This window comes from Meles meles, chromosome X, assembly GCF_922984935.1.
Source record: "Meles meles chromosome X, mMelMel3.1 paternal haplotype, whole genome shotgun sequence".
Lineage (NCBI taxonomy): Eukaryota > Metazoa > Chordata > Mammalia > Carnivora > Mustelidae > Meles > Meles meles.
The window spans coordinates 55,533,549-55,553,159 of NC_060087.1; the positions used below are offsets into that span (position 1 = coordinate 55,533,549).

Sequence of the window (19,611 nt, forward strand, 5' to 3'; positions counted from 1 at the left end):
TCTACCCCATTCATTGGCATCCCCTCCTTTTTTCTCTATAATTAAGCTAAACTAGGAACATGTCTGGTGGTTCCATGGTAAATAATCTGGCTCTCTCGGCTAGCTATAATAAGGAATCAAGAAATGCTCCAGGTCAGTCTTGGGAAAATGGTAAAGAATCAATCCTTTGGTGGAATGGGATAGGATATCCCCATTCATAGAGTAATGGATTTTGTGAATACCACATCCCAGGCCCCTGATACTGTTGTGTATAGGAAAAAAAAGCAGGTGATTCCTGAAGGAATGACTGGGCAAGGTTGCTGAACCCCAAGAGACCTAGGGAGGGAGCAGAGCAACTTAAAAATCTGTGGAGCAATCTCATTATTCTCCTGCTCTCCTTATGTCTCCAACAAAACAAAACAAAACACACACACAAAACAAAGCAAAACAAAACAACAACAACAAAAAAAACACTTATAGTTTAGGTCAATGGTTGAAGATTCAACAGTAGAAATACATCACTTAGCTAGGTTGATGATAGTTGTACCCTGTTCTATCTAGGTGATACCATTCCTTATGAAACTGGGTTCAGTTTTAAGCCCCACATTCTCCAGAGAAACACAAAGTGGTACCTTCCAGAGAGGAAAGGTTATCTTTAGACCTCTTCAGGGCTTTCACAAGGCAGAGAAAGCAGATGAGGTCTGTGTGGCCCAAGGAACAGATCCAGGACCTATGAGTAGATATTATAGGGAGACAGAAATGTTTCTTTACATTGAGCTCCAATCTACCAGTTATAGCTGCAGTACACATTGGGCAGTAGTAAGCTCTCTGATACTGTAAGTATGTGAGCAAATGAGATACAAACATTTGTTGGGGACATTACAAAATGAACTCAAACATGGATTGGAGGACTTGGAAGGGAAGTTGGACTAGATAACCCTGAAGATAAATAAGCTGACTTGTTTGATAGCAGTGTTAGATTTCAACTACATGTTGTTCACATTTTCTTAGGAAGATATAGGGGAGGGGGAGACATTAGAGGGCCTAGACAATATCTTACCTGCAGAAATATGGAAAAGGGTTTTAAAAGGTAGTTGGTTAGTTGAAAAGTAGGAATCTACCTGCTCTCCTGCCTCATATTACCTCATACTACTTAAGCTTCTGAGAAAGTAACATTGGCTATGGAACAGTCACATTGATATGGTTAGACAAACTCTGGAATGGAGCCCCCAGCTGGACTATAGCTTAATTCTAGCACTGATTTGCTCCGTGACTTTGAGCAAATCACTTTACCTCTCTGTCTCAGTTTCTATCTCTATAAAATGAGGCTAACAAATTCTGACCTGCTTACCACAAAAGGGTGTTAGATCAGACAAGTGTAGTCAATATGGAAGGGTATTCAGATTGAACTAAGGCTTGGGAAGGAAAGAAAATTAACAAGATTTAAACATTTTGGATGCCTCAGACACTATAAAAGATGCTTGCACATACATTTCTTACTCAACCCCCCATAAGATCTTATGGGGTAAGTAGTGCTCTCTACTTTTTATAGTTTAAAGACCTGGGGTTCAGAGAGGTAAAGAGATGTACACAAAGTTCACAGAGCTATTAAGGAATAGAGGTAGATTTCAAATATAGGGATGCCATATGGCAAGGCTTACTTATTTTTTCCATTGTGTCATGGTGCTTCTACACATGATTGGAGATAATTGAATATGAATATTAGACAGTGAGGTCGAGAGAGCTTGTAAAAAACCAGGATAGAAAGACCAGCACCATGTCAACCTGCCTACTTCCTTGACCATTGTAGGCCCAGAAATGTGATATTTAGCTGACAGACTCCGAAGATTAGCATAGCCACTTTTGCCCATCCAGTGTTTCTAGCTTGCTCTTCCTCTACCCCTAGCCCTACTGAACAACAATATTACAGAGGAAAATTCATTGGGGGTGGTCCCCAGTTTCTGGTCTTTCTGTCCCACCTTTCCAGCTCACCTCACTCGAGCTAAGGGCTGGAGACTTCAAATGGCATCTTGAATTCCAGTCTGTCTTCAGAGTTTTCAGCTCTGTCTCCCTACAAGGTCTCAGCTCCAGTATAGGAGGATGAACTAGAAAACTTTTGTAGATCGAGCTCTGTGCATTTGATCGGGGTGTGGACCCAGTGGAAGTGGCTCTCTGAGGCACAGGAGGCCATGGTAAACTGTGTGGGGAAGCCACAAGTTGAGCTGCAGTCGTCATCCAGGATGGGGTTAAGTGGCTGGGTTTCACAGATGCTTTCACTCAGGGGAGACTCAGGACTGGTCTCCTGGCCAGGTGGCATGGTGAAGAGAGATTCCTCTTCTGCTGCCTCAACAGCCTCAAACTGCAGCAAACCTCCTGCAACTTGAAGCAGAAAGCCACTGGGTCACACAAAGGTAGGAGATCCTTTCAGTAGAGGACCTTGTCCGGAGTGCAAGATGGGCAGGGCCTGGGAAGTAGTGCTCCCCTTCCCCTCCCTGGAGACCAAAGTACCTAGCACTAGGCTGAGGTAAAACAACCGGGAAACACATTTACACTGGGGTATCAAATTGAGGCTACCTAGTGGTGGATCAGGAAAAAGAGTCAATTTCTCCAGAGAAAGAGAAAACCTTTGTGGGCAGCAGGATTTTGACCCTCTTTTCCCATGACCTTCATCCCTTAGTGTTATGCCTATGTGTTATGTTGTGTCATATGTCAAGAGGCACACTGCAGATGGAATTAAGATTATGGATCTTAAAATAGTGATATTGTCTTGTATTATACAGGTGGCCCCAATGTCATTATATGTGCTCTTGAAAGCAGAAGAATCAGAGAGAGCATCAGAGAGATGTGACATGAAAAGGATTTGACCCATCATTACTAGTTTTAAAAATGAAAAAAGGTCGTAAACCAAAGAATGAAGGTGGTCTCTAGAAACTTGAAATGGCCCTCAACTGACAGACAGCATGTAAATGGGACCTCATTCCTATAGCTGCAAGTAACTGAATTCTTCCATCTTTCTGAATGAACAAGGAAATGGATTCTCTCCTCCAGTTTCCTGAAAGGAACACAGTCCTGTGAACACATTTATTTTGGCCTTGTAAGACTCTAAGTAGAGATCCGGCTAAGTCTACAAAACTTCTGATCCATGGAAATGGTGAGATAATAAATAGGCGTTTTAAGTCATTAAATTTATGGTAATTTGTTATGGCAGTGACAGAGAAGGAGTACATGCTTCATGCATAAGTCTAATACAGCATCAGGTTATAAACTGAGAGTCCATGGGGTGTGTACTTGTTTGACTCTCTGCATTGTGGTTGTTTTATTTGTTTGTTTGTTTATCTATTTATTTATTCATTTATTCATTCAGTATGTATGCATGTATTTTATTACTAGAATTCATCATCAGAGCTTAAAACTAACACAGAAATTTGGATTTCTGGATTCCTCTGAAAATGCAGAAAAATCTTAAAACACTGAACATTCTCCCATGGTAAAACAAAGAGAAAGAAGAAAGAAATAAAGGAAGAAAGGAAGAAAGAGACAAAGAACAAAGAAAGAAAGAAAGAAAGAAAGAAAGAAAGAAAGAAAAAGAGAGAAAGAGAGAAAGAAAGAAAGAATCACTTGGAGTTGAGTAGCAGATTCGCCTTTAGGCAAAAAATGAACTAACTCTTTAGTTTGCCTTAGTCCCTACTCCTCTCTATTATGTAATATATTGGATCTAATTCACACAATGATTTCTCCATTATGACTCCAGTATGCATATTAGTCAGTGACTCCTGATAAACACCCTCTCCAAATGAAAATAAATAAATAAATAAATAAATAAATAAATAAATAAAGTTCTATTCTCGTTCTCCTGTGGAGACTCTAAGGGAAATACTTGCCCTCATATCCTCAGAGAAGTCTACTTAATTATTATCTTGAAGACAGGGGAGGAGCAGAGAAGGTTTACCCATTTCTCCTTTCCTGAGGCAAGAGGAAGGACATAAGCAACTCTCAGATGTTGACTCATCTTCATTTTTCTGGAGTATGGAGCCCAAATTCTTCATGCCTATGTTTCAGGCCCATTCCCAGGGACTGGGCAACAGCTCTTTTATTTGAGAAACTGGCTCCAAAGTCAGAAAGGTCCACCCTGAACCACAGTGCTCCAAGATCCACCAAATAGTAGAGGAGAAAGAAACAGAGTTTGAGAGAGGTGATAAAGTGATAACAGTGTTCCCTTTGCATCTCTGCAGCCCATGAAATGCTAGATTCACTGTTGCTTAAGCCAAACCTATATGCTAGGCCTTCTATAGATTATCTGGCATGTTCTAAAACCAAACTTACTCAAGGAGGTCTATATAAAGAGATCTTCCCACATAGAGAGAAGTTAAAAAAGTGATACTGCTTTGGGCCCAGTATCCAGTGTGCTGAGGAGGAATCTGAGCACCAGTATACCTAAGAAACTTTATCCTCCCCATTTCTTACTAAACAGACTCTATTCACTAGCCTGGATTCCTGTTTAGGTGTCTCTGCCTAAATCTCAGTTCTCTCAATGACACAAAAGCTGCACAGAAACTTAATGCTCTGGGCTCTTGTTCTAACACTTTGCCTATTCCTGGCCAGCCCACCATCTCATCTCTTCCCATCTTTGCCTTCCTTGACCTGGATTTCTGTCCCACATTTTTGGATAATGGATAGAGCTGTGCTGAAAGCATATCACAATGGTACTCCTGACTTTATGAGCTTCCATTGGCAATTTCCATGGCAATCTCCTATGGGCTGGGTCAGACCTCTTTGGGTGTCAGTATTGTCTGGAGATAAATGTCTGGGTCCACCAGCTCCTCTGGAAACTGGATTCTCAGTTACCACATTTGAGATATAAATATACGGATAACAGTTGCCTAAGACCTCACCCAATTTTATTGCAGTCATGTCTCAAAACCAGACATTCATCTATTCCTGATAAGCTCCATAATCTATACCTATAAGTAGAAATGAAGAATTGGAAAAGAACTTAGAAACCAACTAATCCAACACCAACACTCATTTTAAAGATTAGGGATGAAAAGTCCCAAAGAAGCTGGACAACATGTCCAAAGTTGCATAGTAATGCATAGGTTGATTTAAAACCTAGGTATCCACATTACTTCTCCAAGGGTTTTCTCATGATGTTGTATTCCTTTATGAACCCCTTTACCTTAATGAATCAAGTTCCATAAACTTGCAGGGTTGACCTCAGTAGTTTCTGAAGTCCCATGCTTTCTATTGCCACCCACAGATAGTCCACCCCTGAGGTTTTTCAGCACTGTAGGGAAGGCCCATTAACTCTCAACCCCAGAAAATTACTCTCTTCTTCTAATCAGAGCCTTGCTCCTGATTCGTGTGATATGTGAAGTAGCTACACTTACCATGCTGGCAATGTCTGTTGAAGAACTGCTTGAAGTAGAAGAGCCCCAGGAAGGCCAGGGAAAACACCACAAGCAGACTGCTCATCAGTGCAACAGGTGTGGCCTCCTGAGGGGGCACTGTGTGTATATCTGCCTTCACTAAGCTCAACTGGAAGGCACCTGTGAGATAAGAAAATGGAAGAAGTCAGTCACTATGGACAGTTCATAGTCACCCTGACACTGGGCCTGAACCTCTGAAGCTATTGTCCTCTTCCTAGGACCTCCCCCAGTTAGGGCTGTTAAGCTGGTTTTAATTCTTCATAAGGAAGGCAAAAATATAAAAAATGAGATAGAAGAACTTGCAAATATTGTTAATAAAGTATAAGTTAATACAATTATTCAAACACAAACATATTTTATGGTCTTTCCATGTCATATCTAGTTATATAACCTAGAAAACTAGAAACAAATTAAAATGTTCATCAGTAGAGTATAGGATAAATAAATCATGTAATGACATAATATTATTATATAATTTAAAATAAAAGACCTGTATGGATCAATATAAATAATCCAGAAGGGAAAAAGAAAATTGGGGAAAGTGAGTATATAGCTTGAAATAATTTATACAAAATATCAAATATGAAATTATGTAACAAAAATACAAGTATTAAAACATGGGTGGAGGGTTTGGCAGAATCATAGTGCTCACCAATTATCCACATGCTTCCCTGCATTTCCTAAACACTTTGTAGTTAGGCCATCAGAGTACTTCTGGCCAATGGACTGTGAGTGAAAGTAATGTGTGTCCCTTGTAGACTGGAGTAATTAAGAACCACTATGTTTCTTCTGTATCTTCCCTGTTCCATCAACTTAGGAGCCGCATGGCCTAGATGGTATAGTCACAAGATTGAGGAATGTCTTTATATAGTGAAAAATAAGCTTTTGTTGTATTAAGTTAGGGGTTTGTTACAGTAGCATACCCTACCAAAAGGATGCATACAATTTTATGACAGAGGTTGCCTCTGGGGGAATAGGGAGAGAATGAAATTCAGAGAGGAGCAAAAAGGAAATTCTATAGGGATGTCTGGGTGGCTCAGTCAGTTAAGTATCTGCCTTCGGCTCAGGTCACAATCCCAAGGTCCTGGGATTGAGCCCTGCATCAGGCTACCTGCTCAGAGGGGAGTCTGCTTCTCTCTCTCCCTCTGCCCCTCCTTCATGCTCTCTCTCTCTCTTTAGAAAAATCTTTAGAAAAAATAAATTCTATTAATCTGTGGAATCTTTTTTCTTTTTAAGAAAACCTGAAATAAATATGCAAAATGTTAAAATTTATTAATTTTGGATGTTGTGTAATTAACCTTTTTTAAGATTTTATTTATTTATTTTTGGGAGAGATGAGAGAGAGAGAGAGAGAGAGAAAGAGAAAGCATGAGCAGAAGGTAGATGCAGAGGGAGAAGCAGATTCCCTGCTGAGCAGGGAGCCTGACATGGGACTCCATCCCAGGACTCCGGGATCGTGACCTGAGCCAAAGGCAGATGTTTAACCAACTGAGCCACCCAGGCACCTGCAACTAACGATTTGTATATATTTTTTTCATTTTAAATATTTCTATATACAAATTTTAGAATTGTTTGTTCCAGCACTTTGAAAAATGCCAGTGATATTTTGATAGGGATAGCATTGAAAGTATAGATTGTTCTGGGCAGCATCTACATATTTGAAATATTTCATGTTATAAACATATCAATAATTTTAAGGAGTGAGTATATCTATCTACCTACCTATCTATCTATCTATCTATATATATATATCATAAATAGAGAAAAATTGTAGATAGAAAAATGGATGGGTGGTATGGGCATAGACTAGATCCTAGTATTTCATTCAGGCTTCTCTATTCCTAAGCAATAGAGACTCCTTTAAACCTCATATTACATCATCATTATCATCTATAACTGTACAAATAGTATACCTTATAAAGTGCTTTCTAAATATATTAATTCATTAGACCTAGACAGCCATCCCATAAGGTATGAAGAATGGTGATTATCATGACTTAAATTCTTTTCAGAAGATGTAAAGAGGGTTATGCAGACACTGCCTTACAAAATAAGAATTCAAATATAACTGCTTCCCTTACCATTCTGCTCTACAGGAAGGAGTACAAGGGGGTAAGGAAGACTTTACTACCCTATCTTGCTACCACCCAATGGGTTGGAGGAAAACAGGAGAAGAGAACTGGATACACACACTGAACCTCAGAGGTGGGTGTCTGTTTTGTGCATGGAATGCACTCTTGGTCCTGCAGTCCTCCAATGCGTGTCTTTTGGTAGAACGTATGGTCAAAGCAATAAGGAATGGCAAAGTAATGAAATAAGCAATGCACGTGGGCTGGTCCTTACTGAGACCATAAGCAACTTCTAAAAGTCTTTCCCTCCTGGAAGCCGGTACACATCTCCAACCCTCATGAATGCTCTGCCTCAATATCTGATTCTGAATCAGAGTCCCACATGTTCTACCTCCTCCCACATTCACCATACCCAATAGCTAAGAAGCAGTATTAATCTTATAAGAGAGGGGAGCACTGCTTTGAAATCAACTGCTTCATGATCTCTTTTAGGTCTACAATGAGATTTACCTTGAATCTTGGGCCTTGGCTTAAGCATGCCAGCATGATGAAAAAATTGTTAAGTATTCATCTGTGGCTGACCATGTGCTAGGCTCTTTGTAAGGGGATCACGGGAAGACACTGTTTCTCTCTCATGGGACTTTGAGCTCATCATGATATGGACAGTTAGAATATTTCAACTAGACTTTTAGAGGTAAGGATTAAGAAGACCTCCAAGGAATATAAAAGATCCAGAAAATCTTGGTCTCACATAGCATGCTCCCCTAGACAGACAGTCTCCACAGACAGCATTAGAGGTAGCTGTGCAGTTGGCCTTCTGGATGTGATTAATGACAGCACACGTGATGCAAGTCTGACATCTATGGTGGCCCCAACTGCTTTTGAATCTGTGGGGATGGCAGGTTGTGCAGTATGCATCTCCACCTTCTCCATAGCCACAATCCTGCAGAGAAATGGGAATCACTAACACTTCTCTATAGAAACTTAGAGAGAGGATCAGCTATGGGACAAATGGACATCGTATACAGTAGTGCTTTACAGACTTCAAGTGGCAATACATTTATGAATCACAAAAATCAATTTACTAGTTTGAGATCAGCATTAAAATTTAAAAACAAAACAAAATAATGATATAAAATATCAGTGTGCATATACTAAAGCTAAATATCAGTCAACATAGGCTAGGTTATAATATGTCATGTGGGAATTTACAGTGCCTGGGTAGATAAAATCTGACTTGTATATGCCTCCCTGGATGAGACTAATTGAAAAGCAAAGGAGGAGTGCCCAGAACACTGGCCTCCTTTGAAGTTTCTTGGCTAAAAATGGCCAAATTCTTACTGAGGCTCAAGATTCTTATCTAGGGAGTGAATGTTTAAGTTTCAAAGAAAAAAAAGGCACCAGTTGTGATCACATACTTCACAGACTCTTTGCCTTCTTGCCCTTATCACACACTGCCCTTTGTATTATTATCCTGACCATTAAAGTTACACTTTCTTCCTCACTTTGCACTTGCACCTCATATATTGCTAAGATCCCAATAAAAGTGGAGACAAAGGTGGCACAGGGTCCTTTGCCACTAGAGAGTCTTGTCCTCAGGCCTCTTCTTTCTCCTACTAAGGTATCTGGAGAAATCTTTTCATTTGCCATCCTCTGGGTTTGATGGCCAAACCTAAAATTGACAAAAAGCAAATTCCAAATCTCAGTGCCTTGAAAGAACAAAAGTTTATTTCTCACTCACCCTATTAGCCTACAAGAGGTCTAGTAGGAGCTATGCTTTACATTATTCTCATTGGGCTACACAAGGTAACAGAAGCTTATCTTTGTGTTGCCATGACTGGAACATCAGGGAAAAGAGAACATTGTGAATGGCCACTGGCTCTTATTTTCTTCCAGAAGTGATCCATTTCACTTTGCTCACATGTCTTTGACCACACATACCATCTGACCATTAGTAACTACACAAGTAAAAGAAAGTGCAATTCCACAATGTTCTAGAGGGTAAGAAGTTGGAAATATTTGACAGACAGCTGTAATCACTACCAATACCTCAATATCATCTTACAAAACTTTCAGAGATAAAGTATATGCAAGTATGTGTTAGAATGTGACAAAATATATTTGTTGCCCTTGGTAATGCTTTAAAAAATGTTTGAATGCCAATGATATAGAGGAGAGAAGAGTGATCTAGCTGGTTCTTGCCTTGGGTCTAATATTGACACAGTGTGACTCTAGCCAGTCCCTCTCTATTTCTAAAGATCAGAAGCCCCAACATTTGAAGAGGCTGAAGTGGGTAGTCTCTAAATATTCTCCCAGCTCTGACATTCTAACTTAGGTATAAGGCACCTGCCTGATATACCATAGCTCTTTCAAAAATACAACTCTAGTTATTAAGGGATATTATCTATTTGCTAGTTATGGCAGAAGTAGGCTGATTGCCAAACTAAGTCTCCATTCTTCCTGAAAATACTACTAGCCAACATTCTCTAACCCCATTGATGTTTGCCTCCCTTAGGCCTGCCCCCAAGAAAACTGCCTGTTTTTTTATCTTTATACTTATTATATATTTAAAAATGCTTTAATTTTATTTATACTGTGATTTTCTGGAACACAGGAACACCCAGAGAAATGCTGAATTCAATATATTAAAAATGATAGGACATCAGGAAAATGGAGGAGGTGGCAGCTCCAAGCTTTCATTTCCTCATAGTAACACAGAAAAACATGCAGAAAGGCACTTGAATAGCTCAGTCCGTTGAGCATTCAGCTTCTTATTTCAGTTCAGGTCATGATCTCAAGGTCCCAGGATTGAGCCCCACATCAGACTCCATGCTCAGCAGAGTGTCTGCCTGGGGGTTCCTCTCCCTCTCCCTCTGCCCCTCCCCTGGCCTGTGTTTTCTCTCTCTCTCTCTCAAATAAATAAATAATTCTTTAAAAAAGTATGATGGGGCACCTGGGTGGCTCAGTCATTAAGCGTCTGCCTTTGGCTCAGGTCCTGATCCCAGCATCGTGGGATCGAGCCCCTCATTGGGCTCCCTGCTCAGTGGGAAGCCTGCTTCTCCCTCTCTCACTCCCCCTGCTTGTGTTCCCTCTCTCGCTGTGTCTCTCTCTGTCAAATAAAAAAAATCTTAAAAAAAAAACATTTAAAAAGTCTGCAGAAATTGTCACAATCAATATTTCAGGACTCTGGGAAACAAAGGTTTACAGCAATTAAGCAAATGTTGAACCAAGAAAAAGAAGACTTGGAAATGAAGGGAAAATTTTATGCCATTTTTGTTTTCGTTTACTACACCCCTCTCCTGAGCAGCACCAGTCCTAAAGTGGAGGCAATCTTAAAGTTGCAACAGCCTGTGTTCTTAGTGGGAGGACTTCATCCCTAGTTCCAGAATGAATTGAGCAAAACTTATTCAAAATTATTATGTATGACTGTTCTAACCTGTCTGTTGGCTACCTGAAAGACTGGTGCGAAGTGTTCACCTGTTTCATTCAATTCAGAATTCAGACTGGGAAATGGGTAGGCATTTTTTAAAAAGAAGATTGCAAAGCAAACTAATGAACAACAGATACCTAGGGCAAGAAATTATGAGCAAATAAACACAATAGACATCTTAACCTTGGAAGGGTTAGAAAGATGAAAGAAATGTGGGATACATGAGAAATGTGTTGTGAAATGAAAAAATTCAGAAGCACCCATATAAATGGGGGAATTTAGAAAGGCACAAGCATTCCTGGGGCATGAGAAATGCTTATAAAAGGAGAAGACCCAAAGCTTCCACATTGGGCTGATCCACAGGCTAAGAGCAATTTTGGCTAAGGAATGCTTCAGCACAAACCCAATCTGCAAAGACTGGGAAAGGTGTGTTTTTGTTTATTTTTTGTTTATTTTGCTTAACTTATAACACTCAAGGAAATAACTATCAAAATATTATTGGGACAACTGGGTGGCTAAATCTGCTAAGTGTCTGCCTTCAGCTCAGGTCATGATCTTGGGCTCCTGGGATCCAGCCCTACATAGGGAATCCATGCTCTTCAGGGAGTCTGCTTCTCCCTCTCTCCCTGCCCCTCCCCACTGTATGCACTCCTTCTTAAATAAATAAATAAAAAAATAAATATATTAACTAACCATGATCTAAATGTACACAGATTACATGACAACATATGGCAAAGAATACAGTGTCTGAAAAAAGAGTTTGGAAAAACACCTAAATAAGTGACCCAATATAGCTTTCAATAAATTCATTAAAAAAAAAAACTAAATGTGAAGAAGGAAAAAAAAGCTGAAACACCACATTATAATTAAAAAATGGTTAGTTTTGAACAAAAAGGTGGCAAAGCATATAAAGAAATATGGATGTATGGCTCATTTAAAGAAACAAATAAAATTGATAGAAAGTGTTTCTGAGGAAGTCCCGACATTGGACTAATTAGACAAAGACTAAAAGACTAATATCTTAAATATATTCAAAAAAATCATGAAATAAGGAAATTAGAAATAAGTGTTTGAAAAAAACGGTAATATAAAAATTATAAAAAAGAAACAAAACAGAAATCCTGGATCTGAAAATAAACTAACTGGAATAAAATTTCACTATAAGAGTTCAACAGCATGTAGAAAAATGAATAAGCAAACTTGAGGACAGTTGAAATTATGAAGTCTGAGGAACAGAAATAAAAAAGGAATGAAGAGAGTAAACAAAACCTAAGAGACACCAAAAAGTGGAGTAACAAACAATGGGGATTCCCAGAAGGAAAAGAGAGAAATAAACAAGCAGAAAACATATTTGAAGAAATAATGGCTAAAATTTTATGAAATGTGATGAAAGACATTAATAAACACATCCATAATGCTCAGTGAACTTTAATAGGAAAAATTCAGAGATCCACAATAAGACATATTAAAAATAAGATATACAGAGCCAAAGACAAAGAAAAACCTTGATGTAACAATAGAGAAACAACTTATCAAGTGCAAGAGATCATATATTTCCTAAAAGAATATGGAGCCTGGAAGACAATAAGATGACATATTTAAGTATTGAAAGAAATAGACTGCTAACAAATTATTCTTTATCCAGGAAAAAATAATTCTTCAAAAATGAAGGAGAAATTAAATCATTTCTAGATAAATAAAAGCTGAGGCAGTTTAATATTACCAGATCTGTACTGCAAGAAATGCTAAAGGGAATTCTTTAGGTTAGAATTAAAGACTGCTGGGGGCACCTGGGTGGCTCAGTGGGTTAAGCCTCTGTCTTCCACTTAGGTCATGGTCTCAGGGTCCTGGGATCAAGCCCTGCATTGGGCTCTCTGTTCAGTGGGGAGCCTACTTCCCTCTCTCTCTCTGCCTGCCTCTCTGCCTACTTGTGATCTCTCTTTCTCTCTGTCAAATAAATAAAATCTTTAAGAAAAAAAAAAAAAAAAACAAAGGATGCTGGATAGTTGCTTAAAGCCACACAGGGTGATAGATATCTTTTGGTAAAGGTAAATACATGAACAAATATGAAAGGCATCATTATTGCATTTTAAGTTTTCCACTCCAACTTATATTTCATATACTATTTAAAAGACAAAGTAATGGGGTACCTGGGTGGCTCAGGGGGTTAAAGCCTCTGCCTTTGGCTCGGGTCATGATCCCAGGGTCCTGGGATTGAGCCCCACATCAGGCTCTCTGCTCAGTGGGTAGACTGCTTCCCTTCCTCTCTCTCTGCCTGCCTCTCTGCCTAATTGTAATCTCTGTCTGTCAAATAAATAAATAAAAATCTTAAAAAAAGAAAATGTAATAATTAGAAAATCTATGATATTGACACATACTTAAGACAAGAGTGAAGGGCACCTGGGTAGCTCAGTGGGTTAAGCCTCTGCCTTTGGCTCAGGTCATGATCTCAGGGTCCTGGGATCAAGACCCGCATTGGGCTCTCTGCTCAGTGGGGAGCCTGCTTCCCCCCCACCACCCACTTGCCTCTCTGCCCACTTGTGATCTCCTTCTCTCTCTGTCAAATAAATAAATAAAATATTAAAAATACAAAAAAAGTGAAAATAGTAACATAAAGAGAAGTGAGACAAAGCTGTATAAATTAGAGGTTTTGTATGCTATTGAAGTTAAACTGGTCTCAATTCAAACTACATTGTTAAAATTTAGGATGTTAAAGGGAATGTGCATGGTAACAAAAAGAAAGCAAATAAAATATATATAAAAGGAATGAAAAGGAAACTAATAAAACTCACTTCAAAAATCAAATAGCAAAAATGGTAATAATGTAGGGAATGAGGGACAAAATTGTAAAAACCATACATAAGACCAATAACAAGATGTAAGAAGTACTCCCTTAACAATCTCTCTCTCTCTGTCTCTCTCTCTTAAGTATTTCTCTTAATGTCAGTGTTCTAAATAAACAACAACAATAATGACAAAAATATACATGAATGACCCACCCATATGCTATGTACAAGATTCAAAGACACAAATGATTGGAATTAAAAGGATGAAAAACATATCCCTTGCAAATAGTAACAAAAAGAGACCTGGGGTGTCTGTATTGATGCCATATAAAATAGACCGTGAACAACAACAACAACAAAAAAAATCTATAAGAAACAAAGAAGAGGGGGAAGCAGTTAACATGGCAGAGAAGTAGGGGGACCCTGGGCTTTTCCTCATCCCTTGAAGTCAGCTGTACTGAGGTCATATCACTTAGAACATCCATGAAATCAACCTGATGAATGGGAGAAGGATACCCGTGGTTGGAGAGAGATAACCTGGCAAGTGCCAAATTCATGGAAGTGAATTTGAGGAGAGAAAAACTGTGGTGCTGTAGAAATGAGGGAATAATTTCCATGGAGAGATTAAAAAAGAGAGAAAGAGAGAGGGGTGGAAAGAATGTAGCATCAGGTTCACACAAGAAGAAAACCTCTTTGGACCAAGGACTAGAGAGTGAGGGGTACTGAGTGTTGCAGGAATTTTGCAAATAGTGTACAGAGCTCAAATTCTGAGGTTTTGGAAGAACATGACTTTCACCAGAGTGCAACTATGACATGTGCTCCTGGGGAGGAGGGAGTTAGCCTAGGAGAATATAATGTCCTGTAGGAATATCCTGGGTCACACCGGGAGAGAATGTTCCCCTTCTTGGAGTACATTTGGAAGAGGGTATATTGCCTCTCTAAGGATAAAAGGCACTTCAGGTGCCAGCAAAGGGCCTTTCATCAATAGGGGACAGAGGCACATGCAGAGGGTGGCTAACCTGGTTGCTGCATTTCATTGTGCTACAGCATAGATTCCATGCACTGTACAGGCAAGGGACTATTTTTCTGGGACAAAGGGAACCAGATACAGCAGGGTGAGGCTTGATGCTAAAGGATGGGGATAGGCCCAAGCAGTGCCAGGTCCTCTAAGATTTGGAGTTTTGAATTCGTCAAGCAGCAAAGATAAAATGCAGGAGAACTGTGGTGCTGGGTGGGTGAAGGGCCCCTGCTACTTTGTAAGGTCTTCCTGACAGGGACAAGAGAGTAGGGTGAAGATATTTTTCCTCTCAAAAAAACAGAGTCAGACTTCAGAGTGCAACACAGTGGGCCCAAGAGGAGGTGAGACCTGCTTATACCAAAACCTGCCCCCCTGTGCTTGCGACTGCATACATACTGGGGCATGTTTGATTCTGAACCAGTGCATGGAGTCTCTCCCCCAGAAGACCAACATAGGCAGCACCCTGCATACACAAGGTCTACTGATCATAGGGTGCTTCAAAGTGTCAGCAGCAGTTCTGGTGGAAATAGGCCCAGGGCTTACTTTTTAGGGTTTTTTTTTTTCTATTCTTTAGAATCAGGCTCATAGGTTTTTGTTTTATGTTGTTGTTGTTTGTTTGTTTGTTTGTTTGTTTCCCTTCCTTTTCTCTTTGGGTGGGGATCAGAATTGTTTTTTTCTCTTCTTTCTTTCTTTCTTTGTTTCTTTTCTTAGGAATCAGGCTTATAGTTTTCTGAGTGTTTTTATTTGTTCTTATTCCTGTTATTTCTTTTTCTTTTTTTAAATCAGATTTTTTCCCCTTTTTCCAAGCTTATTTGAACAACAAATCAAAATACACCTAGTTAAAGGTCCAAACACTCCCCATCACAAGCAAGGAGGAGCTCTACAGGGTTGGACCAGTGGGAAAGAGCAGACAAAACTCAACAACAAAGTACACATAGCATACATGAGAAACACTTCCTAAAGTGTCAGGCCTTGGACAGTGTATGACCTCTTTTTAATATAACATTACTCTCAGGTGTAGTAAAGATAACACACTTATCAAACATGCAAAAGACAGAAGCTTACCCAAAATGAAAGATGGAGGAAATTCTCCCTAAAAGAAAGGTCGGGAAGAAATCACAACTAAGGACTTTCTAAAAGCAGATAAAAATAATATATCTGAACAATAATTTAAAGCAGCAGTCATAAGACTACTAGCTGGACTTGAAAAAGCACAGAAGACACCAGAGAAACCCTTGCAGATTATTATACACATATAAAAGAATTAAAATTAGCCAGGTTGCCATAAAAAATGCTGCAACGCAGATGAAAAACTGGATACATTCACAACAAGAACTGAAGAAACAGAAGAGAGATTTGATGATATACATAGATAAACAGATAGATAAAATTATGGAAAATAATGAAGCTGAAAATAAGAGGGAAAGAAAATTACTAGATCATGCATGTAGCCTTAGGGAACTCAGTGAGTCCACAAAAGAACATAATATCCATATCATAGGAGCCCCAGAACAAGAAGAGAGGAGAAAATGGACATAGAGTTTATTTGACACAAATTATAACTGAGAACTTCCCAAATCTGGGGAAGGAAATATGCATTCAAATCCAAGAGGCATAGAGAACTTACCTCAAAATCAATAAAAACAAGTCAACACCAAGACATATCATAGTGAAACTTGTAAAATACAAGGGTAAAAGAGAAATTCTAAAAGCATCTAGAGAAAGGATCTTTTATTTTTTAATTATTTGTGTTAATTATTTGTGTTAGCTAACATATATTACATCATTATTATTTTATGTCATGAGAAAAAAAAAGTCCTTAACCTACAAGTATAGACACATAAAGTAGCAGTGGACCTGTCCCTTGAAATTTGGCAGGCCTGAATGGAGTGGAAGGAAATATTCAACATGCTACAAGGAAAAATATGCAGCGAAGAATTCTTTATCCAGCAAATCTGTCATTCAGTATAGAAAAAGATATATAGTTTCTCAGATAAGTAAAAACTAAATAAGTTCATGAACACTAAACCAGTTCTGCAATAAATATTGCAGTTCCACAATAAATATTAGAGGGGACCATTTGACTGAGAAAGAGAGACCAAAAGTAACAGAGTCTAGACAGAAACAGAGACTTTACAGGTAATATACTGGCACTAAGCTCATATATGTCAATAATTATTCTGAATGCAAATGGAATAAATGCTCCAAAGGGCATGAGGATTCAGAATGAATTAAAAAAAAAAAAACCTCAAGACCCATTGATATGCCACTTACCAGAGACTCATTTTAGACACAAAGACACCTCCAAATTGAAAATGAGGGGGTAGAGAATAATTTATCATGCTAATGAACATCAAAAGAAAGCTGGAGTAGCAATACTTATACCAGACAAACTAGATTTTCAAACAAATACAATAATGAGAGATGAAAAGGGCACTATATCATAGTAAAGGTGTCCGTTCAGCAAGAACATCCAACAATTTTAAATATTTATGCTGCTAACCTGGGAGCAGCCATATATATAAATCAATTAATAAAAAAATGAAGAAACAGGGGTGCCTGGGTGGCTCAGGGGGTTGGGCCTCTGCCTTTGGCCCAGGTCATGATCCCAGGGTCCTGGGATCAAGCCCCACATCGGGATCTGCTCAGCAGGGAGCCTGCTTCCCCCTCTCTCTGACTACTTGTGATGGCTCTCTCTCTCTGTCAAATAAGTAAATAAAATCTTTAAAAAATTGAAGAAATTGACTGATAATGATACAGTAATAGTAGGGGACTTTAGCACCCTGCTCACATCAGGGGACAGATAATCTATGCAGAAGATCAACAAGGAAACAAGGGCCTTGAATGACACACTGAACCAGATGGACTTAACAGATAGATTCAGAGAATTTCATCCAAAAGTAGCAGGATATACACTCTTTTTGAGTATGTACAGAATATTCTCCAGAATAGATCAATTACAAGGTCACAAATTAGGCTTCAACCTTTACAAGAAGACTGAGATCATACTATGTATATTTTCAGACCAGAATGCTATGAAATTTGAAGTCAACCACAAGAAAATATTTGGAACAAACACAAATACATGGAGGTTGAAGATAAACCACTAAAGAACAAGTGGGTTAACAAGGAAATTAAAGAAGAATTTTTAAAAAATACATGGAAGCAACTGAAAATGAAAACATGGCATTTCAGAACTGCAGGGATGCAGCAAAGGCAGTCCTAATTGGGGAGTATATGGCAATAGAGCCCCTTCTCAAGAAGCAAGAAAAGTCTCAAGTATGCAATGTAACATTACACCTAAAGGAGCTGGAAAAGGAATAGCAAATAAAGCCTAAAGCCAGCAGGAGAAGGGAAATAATAAAATTAGAACAGAAATCAATTAGAATGCAAATCAATAAAACAGCAAAGCAGACCAAGAAAACTATGAGCTGGTTCTTTGAAGTAACAAGAATTAACAAGACTGATAAACCTCTAGCCAGACTTATCAAAATGAAAAGCCAGAGGATTGAAATAAATAAAAGCCTGAATGAAAGAGGAGACATCACGAACAATGCCACAAAAATACAAACAATTATAAGAGAATATTAGCAGTTGTATGTGAACAAATTACACAATCTGGAAGAAATTGATAAATTCCTAGAAACACATAAACTACAAAAACTGAATCAGGAAGAAATAGAAAATCTGAACAGACACATAAAAAAATTGAATAATAATAAAAAAAATTCTTCCAACAAAGGAGAATCCAGGGCCTGATGGCTTCCAGGGGGGAACCCTAACAAGCCATTAAAGAAGACTTAATATCTATTCTTCTCAACTTGTCCCAAAAAATCAAAATGGAAGGAAATATTCCAAAGTTATTCTATGAAGCCTACATCACTTTGATCCCAAAACCAAAGACTCCACTAAAAAGGAAAATTATAGACCAATATCCCTGATAAAAATTGATGCAAAAATTCTCAATGAGATCCTAGCTAATGGAATCCAAGAATATATTAAAAGGAATATTCACCAAGACAAAAGATATTTACCCTTGCCTCTATTGTTCAACATAGTACTAAAAGTCCTAGCAACAACATTCAGACAACAAAAAGAAATAAAATGTATTCAAATTGGCAAAAAAAGGAGTCAAACTCTCTCTCTTCACAGATGACATGATACTTTATCTGGAAAACCCCAAATACTCCATCCCCAAATTACTATAACTCACACAGCCATTCAGTAATGTGGCAGGATACAAAATCAATGCACAGAAATCATTTGCTTCCTTATACACTAACAATGAAAATTTAGAAAGGGAAATTAGAGAATTGATTCCATTGACAATAGCACCAAAAGCCACAAGATAACTTAGAAGAAACCCAAACAAAGAGGTAAAGGATCTGTACTCAAGGAAGTACAGAACACTCATGAAAGAAATTGAAGAAGACACAAAAGATGGGAAAACATTCCATACTCATGGATCAAAAGAAAAAACATTGTTAAAATGTCTATGCTGCCCAGAGCAATATATACTTTCAACATCATCCCAATCAAAATACCAATGGCATTTTTCAAAGTGCTGGAAAAAACAATCTAAAATTTCTATGGGACCAGAAATGACCCCAAATCACTAAGGAAGTGTTGAGAAAGAAAAACAAAGCTGGTGGCATCATATTGCCTGATTTCAAGCTTAATTACAATGTTGTGATTACCAAGACAGCATGGTACTGGCACAAAACAGACACATAGACCAATGGAACAGAGTAGAGAGCACAGATATGGACCCTCAACTCTATGGTCAAATAATCTTCAACAAATCAGAAAAAAATATCCAGTGGAAAAAGAGACAGTCTCTTCAATAAATGGTGCTGGTAAATTGGAAAGCTATGTACAGAAGAATGAAACTTGACCATTCTCT

General features: G+C 38.5%; 1 protein-coding gene across 3 annotated transcripts in view; it reads right to left on the reverse strand.

Annotated features, from left to right (window-relative positions):
* Positions 1 to 2,050: 2,050 nt before the first annotated feature.
* The window catches only part of EDA2R (ectodysplasin A2 receptor), an 83,320-nt gene continuing 65,759 nt past the window's right edge, over positions 2,051 to 19,611 (reverse strand). The window contains exons 2-7 of one of the 3 annotated variants that reach the window (XM_045996028.1): positions 8,239 to 8,417; positions 7,597 to 7,682; positions 5,367 to 5,525; positions 5,106 to 5,107; positions 2,530 to 2,584; positions 2,051 to 2,358 (exon numbers count right to left, since the gene is read on the reverse strand). In XM_045996028.1, the coding sequence (XP_045851984.1) occupies positions 2,051 to 2,358; positions 2,530 to 2,584; positions 5,106 to 5,107; positions 5,367 to 5,525; positions 7,597 to 7,682; positions 8,239 to 8,417 (789 nt within the window). The remainder of the gene's footprint in view (positions 2,359 to 2,529; positions 2,585 to 5,105; positions 5,108 to 5,366; positions 5,526 to 7,596; positions 7,683 to 8,238; positions 8,418 to 19,611) is intronic. The other 2 variants (XM_045996031.1, XM_045996029.1) reach the window with 2 other exon arrangements.